The following is a 15,679-nucleotide window of genomic DNA, read 5'->3' as shown; positions in this document are numbered from 1 at the left end:
TGGTCTGCATTTAGGGGAGTCGCCCAGGTGGCAGATTTCCTATCTGTTGTTTTCTTGGCCTTTTCTTAAGTGATTTCAAAGAAATTGGAAATGTATTGAACATTTCCCTTGGTAAGTTATTCCAGTCCCTAACTCCCCTTCCTATAAATGAATATTTGCCCCAGTTTGTCCTCCTGAATTCCAACTTTATCTTCATATTGTGATCTTTCCTACTTTTAAAGACACAACTCAAACTTATTCGTCTACTACTAATGTCATTCCACACAATCTCTCCAGTGACAGCTCAGAACATACCGCTTAGTTGAGCAGATCGTCTCCTTTCTTCCAAGTCTTCAGAGCTCAAACATTACAGCATTTTTGTAATGCTACCCTTTTGTCAGAAATCACCCAGAACAAATTGAGCTGCTTTACTTTGGATTTTTTACAGTTCTTAAATCAAGTAATCCTGGTGAGGGTCCCATACACTGGAACCATACTGTAGTTGGGGTGTTACCAGAGACTTATATGCTCTCTCCTTTACATCCTTACTACAAACCCTAAACACCTTCATAACCATGTGCAGAGATCTGTACCCTTTATTTACAATCTTATTTATGTGATTACCCCAATGAAGATCTCTCCTTTATACAGTATTAAGACCTAGGTATTTACAATGGTTCCCATAAGGAACTTTCACCCCATCAATGCAGTAATTAAAACTGAGAGGACCTTTTCTATTTGTGAAACTCAAACCTCACTTTTAACCCCGTTTATCATCATATAATTGCATACTGTCCATCTCACAACATTACCAAAATCATTTTGCAGTTGCTCACAATCTCGTAACTTATTTATTACTCTATACAGAATAACATCATCTGCAAAAAGCCTAATCTCTGATTCCACATATTTACTCATATCATTTATATATATAAGAAAACATAAAGGTCCAATAATACTGCCTTGAGGAATTCCCCTCTTAACTGTTACAGGGTCAGATAAAGCTTCACCTACTCTAATTCTCTGAGATCTATTTTCTAGAAATATAGCCACCAATTCAGCCACTTTTCTGCCTAGTCCAATTGCACTCATTTTTGCCAGTAACCTCCCATGATCCACCCTATCAAATGCCTTAGATAGGTCAATCATGATACAGTCCATTTGACCAAGCAGTGTTGGTTCAGATGTCACTTCAGCCAAGATTAAGCGATTGCCTAAGCTTGGCACAGTATCAGTCAAGAGCTCAGCTCAGTTTAGCAGTGAGTCTGCTCCCTGTAGTGTCATCTATTCATTCAGTGATGATAGTTTGCCATATAGTGATATAGTGTTTTTGGCTAGTTTTATATGGGCATTATTTATGTGTTTGCAATGGAAAGGAAGAAAGTGAGGCAAATAACAAACAGTGAAAAACTACAAATATTTTAAGAAGTGGATTGCAATCCAAATGTGATGATATAGATGTTGATTCCCATAGGGAACCTGAAATATTTGTCCCGAATGAGTAAATTTATAATACCAACATAAATGGTCCGTTATTGGAAATTAAAAATTTATATATAATTATATAGCCTATAATTAGGACAAATATTTCAGGTTCCCTATGGGAATCAACTATATCATCTGATGGCCAAGCAGGCATCAATTTTTGGTAATGAGACAAAGTCTCTCATAGTGCATTGACACTGCCGGTGGCTCCAAGTAGCCTACGCAATGGCCTCCATGGTATGCACTAGCCATGCATCTTGGTGGGTGTGCTAGGTACCAACCGATGAGCCCAACTTAGCACACGGGAGCAGAACGCTGGCAACCAGGAATGAGTTAGCTGCAAAATTTATAATGTCCAATAATGGACCATTTATATTGGTATCCAAATGTGAAGCGTGTGGTTGTAGCATGGAAGTTAAACATTCCTCTGTTAACTTTAAATACAACTGTTAGCAAACGTAAACTGATTGAAACTGCCTTTGAAGAAGGGAAAAGTGCTCAAAGAAACCGTAATCACCAGGGTCAGTGTCCAGAATTAGAAGAAGCTGTTATAAAGTGGTTTGTGCAAGCACAAGCTTCAAACATGCTGGTAGACGGTACTGTGGGTCGAGCTCAGGCAGCACTTATTGCACAGGAAGTGATGGTGGTGGTGGTGGTGATTGTTGTTTTAAGAGGAAGTACAACTAGGCAATCATCCTCTATACAGGGTGAAGCGAAATTCGCGGACTCGGGCGTCGCAACACGACTCCTCACATGCCTCCAGTGTCCTGGAGTTTCAGACTCTAGGTCAGGGGATACAACTGGGGAGGTTGACCAGTACCTTGCCCAGGCGGCCTCACCTGCTATGCTGGACAGGGGCCTTGCAGGGGGATGGGAAGTTTGGAAGGGATAGACAAGGAAGGGGGAAGGAAGAGGCCGTGGCCTTAAGTTAGGTACCATCCCGGCATTTGCATGGAGGAGAAGTGGGAAACCACGGAAAACCACTTCCAGGGTGGCTGAGGTGGGAATCGAACCCACCTCTACTCAGTTGACCTCCCGAAGCTGAGTGGACCCCGTTCCAGCCCTCGTACCACTTTTCAAATTTTTGTGGCAGAGCTGGGAATCAAACTCGGACCCCCGAGCCCATAGATTCATACCAAATATTATTCTTGCCTCGTTCAGGCCCACTACATTTCTTTAGGGCCTTACGTTGCCAGTCGGCCTAGCAACGTGCTTTGCGATTAATGTCCAAACTCGGTTACAATTTGTATGTGTTATCACCATGGTCCCACTAATTATGCCTTTCAGCATTGCGTCTGGTAACTGCATGGTGTTTAGTACATATTTCAATGTATTATTATTATTATTATTATTATTATTATTATTATTATTATTATTATTATTATTATTATTATTATTATTATTATTATTATTATTATTGAAGAACCTCCATGGTTCAGGTGGCAGCGCGCCAGCGTGCCAGCCTCTCACCGCTGGGTTCCGTGGTTCAAATACCGTTCACTCCATGCGAGATTTGTGCTGGAAAAAGCGGAGGGGGGACAGGTTTCTCTCCGGGTTCTCCGGTTTTCCCTGTCATAATTCATTCCAGCAACACTCTCCTATATCATTTCATTTCATCTTTCATTCATTAATCATTGCCCCAGAGGAGTGCAACAGGCTTCGTCAGCCGGCACAATTCCCATCCTTGCTGCTAGATGGGGCTTCATTTATTCCATCCCTGACCCGGTCAAATGTCTGGAAACCGGCTGTGGATTTTCATTTCATTATTATTATCATTATTATTCTATCGATGAGACTGTGGAAATATCACGTCTATTACTGTTAGGGAAACAGTGTGATTCGAAACCAACCATTTCACAAGTAGCGGTGTCAGGATGAATCATGCAGAAATATATCTGTCAGAGGGGTAATGCACGTTAGGTGGAACAGCGCGCAGGACCGACGGCGTGTTTATTGCATAGTGTATGCGCTGTCCACCAGACAGGGACTAGTGGCATACAGAGTAACGCGCCCGTGATAGACTCCAATGTACATGCGTACACGTATGGAATGTCCTTCTTGTAAACTTCTAAACCAGTGTGGCGGACGTATGGCATACACAAACGATGAACATGTGGATATGCTTCTGGCCCTTGGTGCATCTGATAACCGGGCTGGTGTTGCCGCTCGTGAATATGTTGCGAGATATCCTCGTTGACGCCATCCAGATAAAATTGTGTTTCGTCGTCTGGTGTTGCGCCTTCGGGAGTCAGGTTCTCTCCTTCTACCACTGCGTGACAGAAGTCTTCCATGGACTCGCCGTACTCCAGCTACTGAGGAAACTATTCTGGAGGTCATACACCAAGAACCTCAGCGAAGTATACGTATCGTAGCAAGGCAGCTGCATGTCTCGCAATGCACGGTCGTTAACGTGCTGCACGAGCATGGGCCACCCCTATCATTATTCTTTCACGCAACACCTGCTTCCTGCAGATCGCCATCAGCAGATGCAATTCTGTGAATGGTTCCAACAACAACAGGAAGCAAACGATGACTTCGTGAACACCGTACTATGGTCGGATGAAGCAGTATTCACTTGTGAGGGTGTCTTCAATATGCACAATGCTCACCATTGGTGTGAGTTTAACCTGCACGTCACCCGCGACCATGGATATCAAGTTCGCTTTGGTATCAACGTCTGGGCCGGAATTTTGGGCGACAGGTGTTTGGTCCCTACATGTTGCCTCACCGGTTGATTGCACGAAGGTAACATGCATTCCTCTCAAACTATTTGCCTGATCCACTGGAAGATGTTCCACTACATGTGCGGCAGAGGATATGGTTCCAACTTGATGGTGCACCTCCACACTCTGGAATTAATGTGCGAAAGTATTTGGACAGAATATTTCCAGGGAAATGGCTCGGACGTGGAGGTCCAGTTGTATGGCCACCGCGTTCACCTGACCTAAATCCCCTGGATTACTTCCTGTGGGGACACCTGAAGGAGCACGTGTACTCTACGTCACCGATAAATGTGGAAGAATTGCAAGCACGTGTTCATGCTGCTCTTGTTACTGTGGACGCAGCTATGCGTCGAAGGGTCCAGAGCTGTATGATCCAGTGGGTTGCGCAATGTTTGGACGTGCAGGGAGGTCGATTTGTGCATCTGTTGTTCTGAAGACAACGTATTCTCTTGTGAAGGTCATGCGGTCATTGTTATGGACAGTATTATTGTTAATGTGCTACATCTAAGCGCTCATATTACTTGTAGTTTATAAAAGACAAGTAGATGTTGTTTTATTGTTCTGTGCTATCATCTTTAGCATCTCGAAAATGATATTGTTTTTGTAGGTATTCTGTCCTATTACAGGTCATTTGTTTCAACTGTCTAATTTCTTATTTGTCTAACCACGTATTTGTGGTTGTGTTCAGCATTACAAAATGTTGTAAATGTAGGATACATGTGACCTAAGAAACGGTGTCTTACTGTATTACAGTACGTAATGCCCGATGGAAATTAACAAATTTTAAAAAATGCGCCTCAACCCAGGATCGAACCCTCGACCTCCTGCATGCTAACCCAAAACTCCATCCACTGCAACCACTGCAAAGCACGACTTAGATGTAATGACAGAGGTAGTTACCATACATGTGGTTTCAGTGTTGCCAGATTGCTACTCTTCAACGTCCTTTCTTCTGCTGGATATACTCGCAGGACGAAATTTTGTGAGAGATATTTTTTTATTGCTGGCATGTGAGGAGTCGCGCTGCGACGCCCGAGTGCGCAAATTATGCTTCACCCTGTATAACACTAATCAGAGAGAAAAGATGGAAGGGATATGACACTTCAGAAAAGGTATAAGGTATAAGGTATAAGAGTCTCGAAGGGTGTCAAAATGAAAGACTCCCTAGGATTCACAAACCTAATACCGCTGCAGTTGAAAAGAACAAGAGTTGACCAAGTGAGGTTGGATAGGATAGATGAAAGGGAGGAGTCTGGCATGAGTAAGTAGAAGCAATGCAAGGACTCAGCTCAGGGCCCCGTAGTCACCAATCCACGCTCCTCCAGTTCAGAGCCCATGGGGCCCCTTTTTAGTCACCTCTTACAACAGACAGAGGATACCGTGGGTGTTATTCTACCACCCCCACCCACAGTGGTTTGCACAGAAGATGGGATTTGATGATTTTAAAGTATCTAATGGTTGGATTGACACATTCAAGAATTGACACGACCTAGTTTATAGATGTGTGCTGCTGCCCTGGATAATTACACTACGCTGTGCGAAATTATTCAAACATGGAAAACGCTTCCTGTAATTTTGAAAGACTATACTCCTGGTGATATTTTTAATGCAGACAAAATGGGGCTGTTTCTTCATCTTCTAGATAAAAACCTGGATTTTACTTAACATGCTGTAATGAAAGTGGAACTGAGAAGTTGGTACCACTGGTTATTGGAAAAGCACACAATCCACAATGTTTCCACCTTTCCTTCAATGCTTTTCAAGATAATGCTGGTGATTATCTTAGACGCATGGGTTACAAGGCTCAGTGTGCGATATTGGTCACATTAGCAGATGATTTCTTTGGAATGGTCACTATGACACACTTCCCAAAGTTTGATGAGATATGTCCCGTGTTATACATTTCACAAATTAGATCAAATAGGGTTTTCTTCACATTGTCTCCAGTAGCTTTTATCAGCTCTGCTGGTATATCATCAACCCCAGAGGCCTTTCCATCTTTCAGCCTTTCCCTTGCTTGATTAAATTCATCTAGGAGTATTTCATCTCCCTCACCTTCTTTATCTACTAGCTCTTCATTTTCTAGTATTTCACAAGGTGTATGTTTTCCTCCATATAAATTTTCAATGTATTCTTTCCATTTTGAGGCAATTTCAGGATCTTCATACACCAGTTCTCCATCATCTGTCTTCAGTTAATTGCACCTAATCCTCTTGTCCCCAAAGAACCTTTTGACTACCTTAAAACACTGTCTCAAATTTATGATTCTTAACTAGTTCTTCTACTTCCATGCCTTGCAAATCCAGAAATTTTTCTCTGGCTGTCTTCCCCTCTCGATTTATTTTGTTTCTCAATTTCCTGTATTGTTATTGTCCTTCTTCAGTTGCAGAGTTCTTAAACTTTCTTCTTGTGTCTATCTTCTCAATTATTTCATTAGTTATCCAGGCTTTCCTGTTCTGTGCTTTTGGCTTTCCCACAACATCTGTTGCTGCTGTTATAACATTTCCCTTCCTAGCATTCCACTTATTCTCCATACTTCCTGAGTCTATTGCTGATATATCTGCCAGAAGTGAATCTGTCTTCTTAAAATTTATAGCTATGGTTTGATCTCTGAGGGCTTCAGTATTCCATTTTTGACTACCAGGTGAGTTGGCCGTGCGGTTAGGAGCGCGCAGCTGTGAGCTCGCATCCGGGAGATAGTAGGTTTGAACCCCATTGTTGGCAGCTCTGAAGATGGTTTTCCATGGTTTCCCATTTTCACACCAGGCAAATGCTGGGGCTGTACCTTAATTAAGGCTATGGCCGCTTCCTTCCCATTCCTAGGCCTTTCCTGTCCCATCATCGTCATAAGACCTATCTGTGTTGGTGCGACATAAAGCAACTAGCATTTTTGACTGTTCTTCCTTTTCAGTTTTTTCAGTTTTAGTTGACATTCGCTCAAAACCATGTTGTGGTCACTACCAATATCTGGGCCAGGGCAGCTTCTACAGTCCTTCAGCTGTGTCTTAAATTGTTGCTTTACTAAAATGTACTGTAATCGATATGAAATCGATTATCGGTCATATTTGGATATTTTCTTCTCAGCTACTATGGCTGTGGGGGCTGAACTTTGACTTAAACGTCATCCAGTTTGTCACTGTTCATCTCAGTGACCCCAAAACTATGGATTTTACACTATTTTCGATTATTTTTATGCTACCCCCTTCCCACTCCCACCCCTAGGGGTCTCCAGACAGTAAGTTATAAGTGTACCAAGTTTGGTTGAAATTTTTCCTTAGCATTTCTTAGTGGATGGGAGACAAGGACTGTTTGCATCCGTAGTATTTGCTACACGTTTATCCTGGGTGGTGCTAAAGAACAGTCACTGCAGGTGTAAAGGAAGTGCTATCATCTGCTCCTAAAGGCACTCTGCAGCAATGGTTATCCGAACCAGTCTCCTGACCACCCAGATGAAGCAATACGCACACACATTCAAAGGCTCTTCTGAGAGCCGCACAAAAGCTTGCCCTAAGGCTCGATTCCCTGGAGGAGCTCTCTGTATATGCCTCAGCAGATCAAAATGCGAAATATTACAGAAGATCCTTAGAGAGCACGAAGTAGATGTTGTCGCATTGCAGGAGATGCATGTGGGCAACACAGACCAGTTTCAGACACGTGGTTCAATCCCTGGATATCACATGATAGGTGCCACTTATCATGACCGCTATGGCACAGCTACCTATGTCCAAAAGTCAGTACCTAATGCCCAACTCATTGAAATAAGCTCCCACAATGACTCTTCAGCAATAATAATCAAAATGGGTAACTTCAGCATTACAAACATTTACAAATCACCAAACACATCTTGGCCTGATGGTTTCCTGCCAACCACCTCACATCCAGCAATCATCATCGGTTATTTCAACAGTCATCATACCTACTGGGGATACAGACAAGATAATTCACATGGTACTGAAGTAATCAACTGGGCCAAAGCACACAATCTACGCCTTATGTATGATCCTAAAGACAAATGCACATTTCGTTCAGCCAGATGAAAATGTGAAACAAATCCAGACCTGAGCTTTGTCATGACTGACGATGCAGGATTACTTCTACCGACCACCAGATACATTGTTGATAACTTTCCGCACAGTCAACATCGCCCTATCATCCTAGAAGTAGGAATGCAGATACCAATCACTGAAAATTCACCATACCTGCGATGGAATTTTTCCAAAGCCAACTGGGACCAATTTTCTCAAGACCTAGACAGCAATATACAATGTATCGCTCCCACCCCTGGCAACTACCAGAAGTTTGTCAGGATGGTAATCTCAACGACCAAAAACTACATACCCAGAGGCATTCAAAAACAGTACATACCATGTTGGAGCAACACTAGTGAGTTTCTGTATCAAGAATTCCTACACAGTGGTCAGACAGAAGTTGCAGATGATCTCATTAGCAGTCTGAATAAGGACAGAAGGAAAAGATGGACTAAAACAGTTGAGGAAGTAGATTTTAAGCATTCAAGTAAAAACCTGGAGCCTTCTAAAGAAACTAGAAGGCCACTCCCACAAACACCTCAAGAAGTCAAACCAGGCAGAATAGCAGACCGAATCATTCAGATATCCAGGACTAAATAAGACAAAGCACACTCCAAAACAATCAGAAGAGACCAGCGAAAACTAAGAAAATAATGCTCCTCTGCATCACCATTCACCAAAGATGAAGTCACAATAGCCCTTCAAAGCTGCAAAATGGTTAAGGCACCAGGCTTTGACAACATCCATAATGAGTTCCTCGTTCACTGTGGTAAAAAAGCTAGGAAATGCTTTGCTGACTTCCTTTCATCCATCCAACACACAGGACACCTGCCACCGGAGTTCAAGAGATCGAAGATCATTGCTTTCTTGAAACCCAGAAAACCGCCCAATGCTCCCGAAAGCTACAGACCCATAGCATTATTAAGCTCAACCTACAAGCTACTGGAAAGGCTGATCTACAACAGAATCAGTCCAGCCATCTTCAAGATCCTTCCCACAGAACAAGCTGGCTTTAGACCTGAATGAAGTTGCGAAGACTAAGTACTTGCTCTGACGACATTCATTGAAGCTGGATTTGAAGAGAAGCTAAAGACCGGTGTGGTGTTCATAGATCTCAGGGCTGCTTTTGACACTGTATGAAGGGACAGGTTAATGTATAAACTCCTGAAAACCTTACAGTGTAAGAACACTTCAAATCTTATCAATCGCATGCTTTCAGATAGAATAATTCAACAACACCCTGAGCAAACCAAGAAAACTAAATAATGGAATCCCGCAAGGTTCCATATTAGCCTCCTTGTTATTCAGTGTTTATCTCACGGACATCCCAGAAACGGTGTCAAGACAGTTTGCCTATGCCAATGATATTTGCATAGCCACACAACACACAACATTCCACAGCCTTGAGGACATGCTAACAAAAGATCTCTGCTTACTGACAGATTTCTTTCAAAAGTGGCGCCTGACACCTAGCCCAACCAAAACAGAAACATCTTGTTTTCATCTGAGTAATATATTGGCTCATAGCACCTTGAAAGTGACTCTCCATCACAGTATTTTACCGTACAATCCAAACACAAAATATCTCAGCATAACGCTGGACCGGACACTGTCATACAGTAAACATCTCTCCAACTTTGCAGCCATCCAAGCTATCTGGCAGCACATGGCAATCCACAGTGGCAACTTTACGTACTTCTGCCTTAAGTCTGGTTTATACAACAGCTGAATACTGCTCTTCCGTCTGGCTGAATAGCGCCCACACCAAGAAAATTGACACCGTCCTGAATCAGATAATGCAAATTATCAGCGGTGTCATCAAAACAACCCCACTCCACTGGTTTTCAGTCCTTAGCAACATCCTTCCTCCAAATCTACACTGCATGAACAATCTCATCCGAGAAGCAAGTAAAATACAGGCCAATAAATCACTTCCAATTCATCAAGGTGTCTGCTGCTGGCTCAAAAACTGATGAAAGAAAACCACTGTGGACTGCGAACTTGGAATGAAAAATGGACTGCTAAGGCCCCCAACGAATGGAGATCGATCTTTGACCCTACACAGCCCTCGCCCGAGTTTCATCTCTTGCGGAGTATATGGGTCCCACTAAACAAAGTGCGCACTGGGCATGGTAGAAGTGGCTCTGTGATGCATTCTTGGGGCCTGTGACCCTCTCCAAGCTGTAACTGTGGTGAAGAATTCCAGACAATGCGACACATCACCTTCAGATGTCCACATAGAGCTTTCCGCAGAACTACCGATGACCTCCTGACAGCTTCAACAACAGCTATTCAATGGCTACAACAACTGGACATCCTAGTTTAGTTTTCATTTTTCATTTGTTAATTTATGTGTTTACTTATATTTTACATCATTTTTGTATTTTTGTACTTTTTCTTTCTATTTCTTCTGTATTGTACATATCTCTCACTATTTCTACTTTATGTTTTACCTTGACTTTTTACGTTTATTCTATTTTGTAAATTATTTGTTGCTTTCACATGTTACTCAATTTATGCATGGCTCAACTTGTACCATAAGCTAAATAAATAAATATTACTGGACTATTATGATACAGAGTAAGTCGCTGTCGCCTAGCGACAATCTGTCTATCAAGGTTGATCCAAATCTTGGTGCGGTTTTGTAGTTAAATTTACTATATAAAATTACTTATCATAAAAACTACCTATCAGATTTCTTTCAAACCACTTCCTAAACACTTTCAGGAGTAATAAGAACAAATTTTGAAACTTTAGCAAAATTGCTCCAGTAGTTTTTGAGTCCATTTAAGATGAAGAAACAAATATTCATAATTAAGAACCTTAACCCCTTGATACTGACCTCCATATGTCATATAGACCTCCTTTTCTTCACATGCTGGCGGCCTCCATGCATGGTATAGACCCCTGCAGGCATAGCTTCATTTTGTTCTACCTTGTAAAGTTTTAAAGTTGTTGAGATGGAAATAGTATATCTTAAAGGTGAAGCTCTCTCTCTGCCTTCCTTGTATGTATGAATCACCCCAAATCAGTGTTTCTTTTCCTTTCCTAAAACGTTTGAAATAATCTGACCTCTTTCCGGTTGAGAGCATATAGGTTTAAATTTCTGCTGCATTCCAGCAGATCTATGTTTCAGTACAGGATGTTTCCTTATGTAGATTGATAGTACAAATTGCCATCCCTTCACTGATATGAATGTTGACGTCATCTGGTGAGAATTCCTATAATTCTTTCAACGTCTTGAAACCTCTTCCACCGGACGAGTTGGCTGTATGGTTAGGAGCGCGCAGCTATGAGCTCGCATCTGGGAGATAGTGGGTTTGAACCCCACTGTCGGCAGCCCTGAGGATGGTTTTCCGTGGTTTCCCATTATCACACCAGGCAAATGCTGGGGCTGTACCTTAATTAAGGCCACGGCTGCTTCCTTCCGATTCCTAGGCCTTTCCCATCCCATCGTCGCCATAAGACCTATCTGTGTCGGTGCGACGTAAAGCAACTAACAAAAAAAAAAAACCCTCTTACGAATCGTATTTATTTAACTCACTGTCACTTTGAAATACGATATTGCATGACGCAGAATGATGGCATTGAATGAAAGAGAAGTAATTAAATTTAATAAATCAGACAATAACAGCACTACAACAGACTGAACTGAGCAAAGCGAATGAATGCATAATATAAGGAATGGGAGTGCATGGTTCATGCGGCCAAATAATGGACAAAAAAACTCGCAAAAGTATATGACCTCCTTGAATATATCAATCAGCTCAAATCAGTGTTTCTTTTTTCTTTTCTAAAGTGTTTGACATAATCTGATCTCTTTCCGAGGTAGCCGAGCAGAAAAACTGCACCTTAATTGAAATGGTTCAGTGTCTATTGATCCAGTCCGGTCTCGCACCTTTGTTCTGGGCAGAAGTAGTGTCAGCTGTGAATTATGTCAGGAATCGCTGCCCAACAGCTGCATTGGATGGAAATACTCCCTTCAAAGCATGGATGGGAGAGAAACCAGATGTGGGAAACTTTCAGGAATTTGGTTCATTCGTCTGCTGTTTAAATCAAACCAAGAGCACAGGAAAGTTTGATCCACTTGCATGAAAGTGTGTTCCTGGGCCTATAACCCATTAATAAGCTTCTGCTCAGGGTTGTTTGGGACCGACAATTGACGTTTAGTGCAAATAAGCCATTAAACTACTTGTTGATGTACTCATTTCCATTATCGGATTTCAGAAACTTTATCTTCTTGTTGAACTGCGTCTCAGTCATGGTTCTGAAGGCCTGGATTTCATCAAGTACTTTGCTCTTTTTTTGTAGAAAACAAACTTCACTCCAACGTGTAGAGTCATCGATGAATGTAATGAAGTATCTGGCGCGACCATTAGATTCGACTTTCATGGGCCAACACACATCCGTGTGTATGAGTTCACCGAAAGGAAATTTCCTTTGAGACAATGTAGGAAATGGCTGTTGTGTCATTTTCCCCTGAAAACAAATCTCACTTTCGATGACAGATTTAATGTCGTTAATTTCAAGTCCTTGCACTGTGTGATTTCTTGCTGCTTCTCTGAGATCTTTGACATTCAGATGTCCCATCTTCCTGTGCCAGTCCATCAAAGATTTCCTGTCTTCACAGCTTGTTACTCTTTGTGTGTTGCGTTACGTGTATGCTTTGTGATGTCAGTATTTCACGTCTATGAGAAAGATGTATAACTGTGAGGTTTCTCAGTCTGTCAAAAGTATTTCAAGATAAATAAAATTAGAAATTGACTGAAAAAAGGAAACTTTTAATAACAGATTATACCCAAAAAAGATATAATTGAATAAAAAACAGAATATTCTTGAAAGAACATCATCATATTCTATCATATCATACTATTTATTATCTTCTTTCTTCATATCAGCCTACTAAGGACCACGTTATTTCAGCTGTCTTCTCTGGGCTTTGATCTTTGCCCAGTGCTCCTTCATTCATTGCCGGAGTTGTTCTTTTCTTTCCTCCGTCCACGTCTTTCCCATCTTCACCTTTGGCCTTTCTTGAAAACCCTGGTGTCTTTTAGTTTCTTCCTGAGTGGGTTGCGTTCTTGTATATCTTCATAAGTTATCCCCATCTCCTGTAGGTCCCTTTCCACTTCCTTAAACCAAGTCATTGCAATCAATATTTGATGGTGGCATAAAGTATCAGTTAGTTGTTTCAATTTGCCCACCTTCCAAAGGGAATTCATGTTAAAGGTAGCAAAGAAATTCTGGCGTTTGTGTTGGATCTTTCCTGGAGTCTCTGATACCTCCATGCATCTTGGTGCAGGCTCCCCAGAATCCGAAGGCCTGCATGCTTTGCTCAAGGCGAAGATGGATTGGGTACCACGTGGGGTAGTAGCTTCTGCTGAACTTTCCTCCATGCTTTAGACAGTTGAAAAACTGTAGATTGGGATCAGTGATATTTCACACCAACCAAAATACTACCAAGGTTTTGAGCCTTGGAGAGCCACACAAAGTTTTCTGGATAAAAGCAGGCATTTCCTCTTACTCTAACTAGGTATGGTTTTCCCGCCAATATTCGATGGCTGATTGCAGTGGTTACCCACTGGGTGATCGGGTCGCCACATCCCTATGCCTATATACTATTTATTATATTATTATTAATGGAAAAGTTTCTGTATTAATTTTTCTGATCATTTTCTCCTATTCAGATGCAGCCAGGTGTCATTAACTAAATGCTGCACCTCAGATTCCAACAGGTCTATATTTAATGCTAAAAACCAATGTATGGTATTAACTCTTAAACAGCTTATAAATATTGTAATTTAAAATTTGACTGACAAGGAGACCTTGCCATTGTGCCCCCAGTGATTTTATTCATTTTAGTATATGCATAGGCCATGGTGATAACTTCCACTTCCACTGGTTCAAATTGCAAGGCACAACTCCCACCCAATTCTGAGAAAATGGAATTCCGGTTAGAATATTTTGAGAGTGCTTCAATGATACATTCCTACAATAAATGCACAACGCAGTGAACAAGCTCTCTGCTTCACAAGCTCATGATCCATCAATTGAATCTCACCTCCATAGTATTTTTTGTTTGTTGCTATGTTCATTATCAGTAACACCTGGTTTATAACCAATCTGTAGTCACAACACAACTCTTACAACATTTATACTATACTATGAATGACAGACAAAAAACATATCAATGAAGACATGTGAAAAGTATTGTGAGTGCTGTGGTCACAATCCTTCACCGAAACATAAACAAAAATGGCTCAAATGCTGGATACCGTTTAGATACCAAACTCGTAATTACCAATTATAACTGTACCTAAGTAGTTCTTGAAACAATCAATGTTTAGTAAGGTACCTACTTATATTTTCAATAAACAACATTTTATTTCTCATAGGAGAGCACATGGCAATATGCATATTAATCAAACAATATTGTTAAATGCATATTGCAATGAATATTTTTAATGTACTTGTAATAAAAATAATGTACAGTACAAACTAAACATTAAAGTAAATCTACAAAAACACTATGGGGACAAGATTCTATCTGTAGATTATGAGTTTGTGAAGTGGAGCTTGCTGACTGTGCTGTGCATTCTTTGTAGGAATGTGTCACTATTGTTCTTGTGAAGCACTCTCAAAATATTCAACTTGTATTTTCTCAAAATTGGGTGGGAATTGCAATTGGAACCAATAAAAGTTCTCCCCATGGCCTACAGTGGCTTACAGATGTACTGAAAATAGATCAAATAGGTGTGGACACATTGGCAAGTTCTCCTTGTGAGTATATTATTCATCTGTCTATAATATAATAAAGGTGCAATTTCATGTACAGTAATTAGTAAGTCTGTCATCTTTTTCAGAATTCCATTCGCCACAACCTTTCTCTCAACAAATGTTTTGTCAAAGTGCCTCGATCTAAGGATGAGCCAGGGAAAGGTGGCTTCTGGCGTTTAGATGTTGACCGCTTGGAAGAAGGAAGACGTCGGAAACGACGTACCAATAACAACAATTCAAAGTCATCTCAACGTAGGCGATCTCGAAACCAAGTAGTCACACACGTTCCCACAATAGCCCCACCATTAGTTCACAATCAACCTCCTATTACACAGACTCCACCAGAGCCTGCTCCTATCGTCATTGGAGAGGAAGAGTTGGCAGCATTGCTTCTAGCAAGTGACGGTTGGGATGAAGCCCAAATAGAGCTCTTGGACTCTTTACTTGACTCACTTTAAATTGACAGACCACTGAAATATTACCACTTGCTTTTGATCCCATTTAACTTGCAGACTATAACAATTACAAATTTTTCTTTTCTTTTTTTGCACTTCTATACAAGTAAATTACTAAACTGAAGACAATTCTGACATACAAAATAAATTATATGTAAATGCTGAGTGGATGTTGGGCAGATCATCAAGAGCAGAGTATCAACAAGTGATTTATCAAAGATCTTTTGTTAAAAAA

General features: G+C 41.2%; 1 protein-coding gene across 1 annotated transcript in view; it reads left to right on the top strand.

The window, feature by feature from the left end:
* LOC136864379 (forkhead box protein J1.2-like) overlaps positions 1-15,447 on the top strand; it is a 186,412-nt gene extending 170,965 nt beyond the window's left edge. The window contains exon 6 of the mRNA XM_067141308.1: positions 15,076-15,447. Within this exon, the coding sequence (XP_066997409.1) occupies positions 15,076-15,447 (372 nt within the window). The remainder of the gene's footprint in view (positions 1-15,075) is intronic.
* The last annotated feature ends 232 nt before the right edge of the window (positions 15,448-15,679 follow it).

Source organism: Anabrus simplex, chromosome 1, assembly GCF_040414725.1.
Source record: "Anabrus simplex isolate iqAnaSimp1 chromosome 1, ASM4041472v1, whole genome shotgun sequence".
Classification (NCBI taxonomy): domain Eukaryota; kingdom Metazoa; phylum Arthropoda; class Insecta; order Orthoptera; family Tettigoniidae; genus Anabrus; species Anabrus simplex.
Note: the sequence above shows the minus strand (reverse complement) of the source record. Positions and strands in the feature narration are given on the sequence as shown.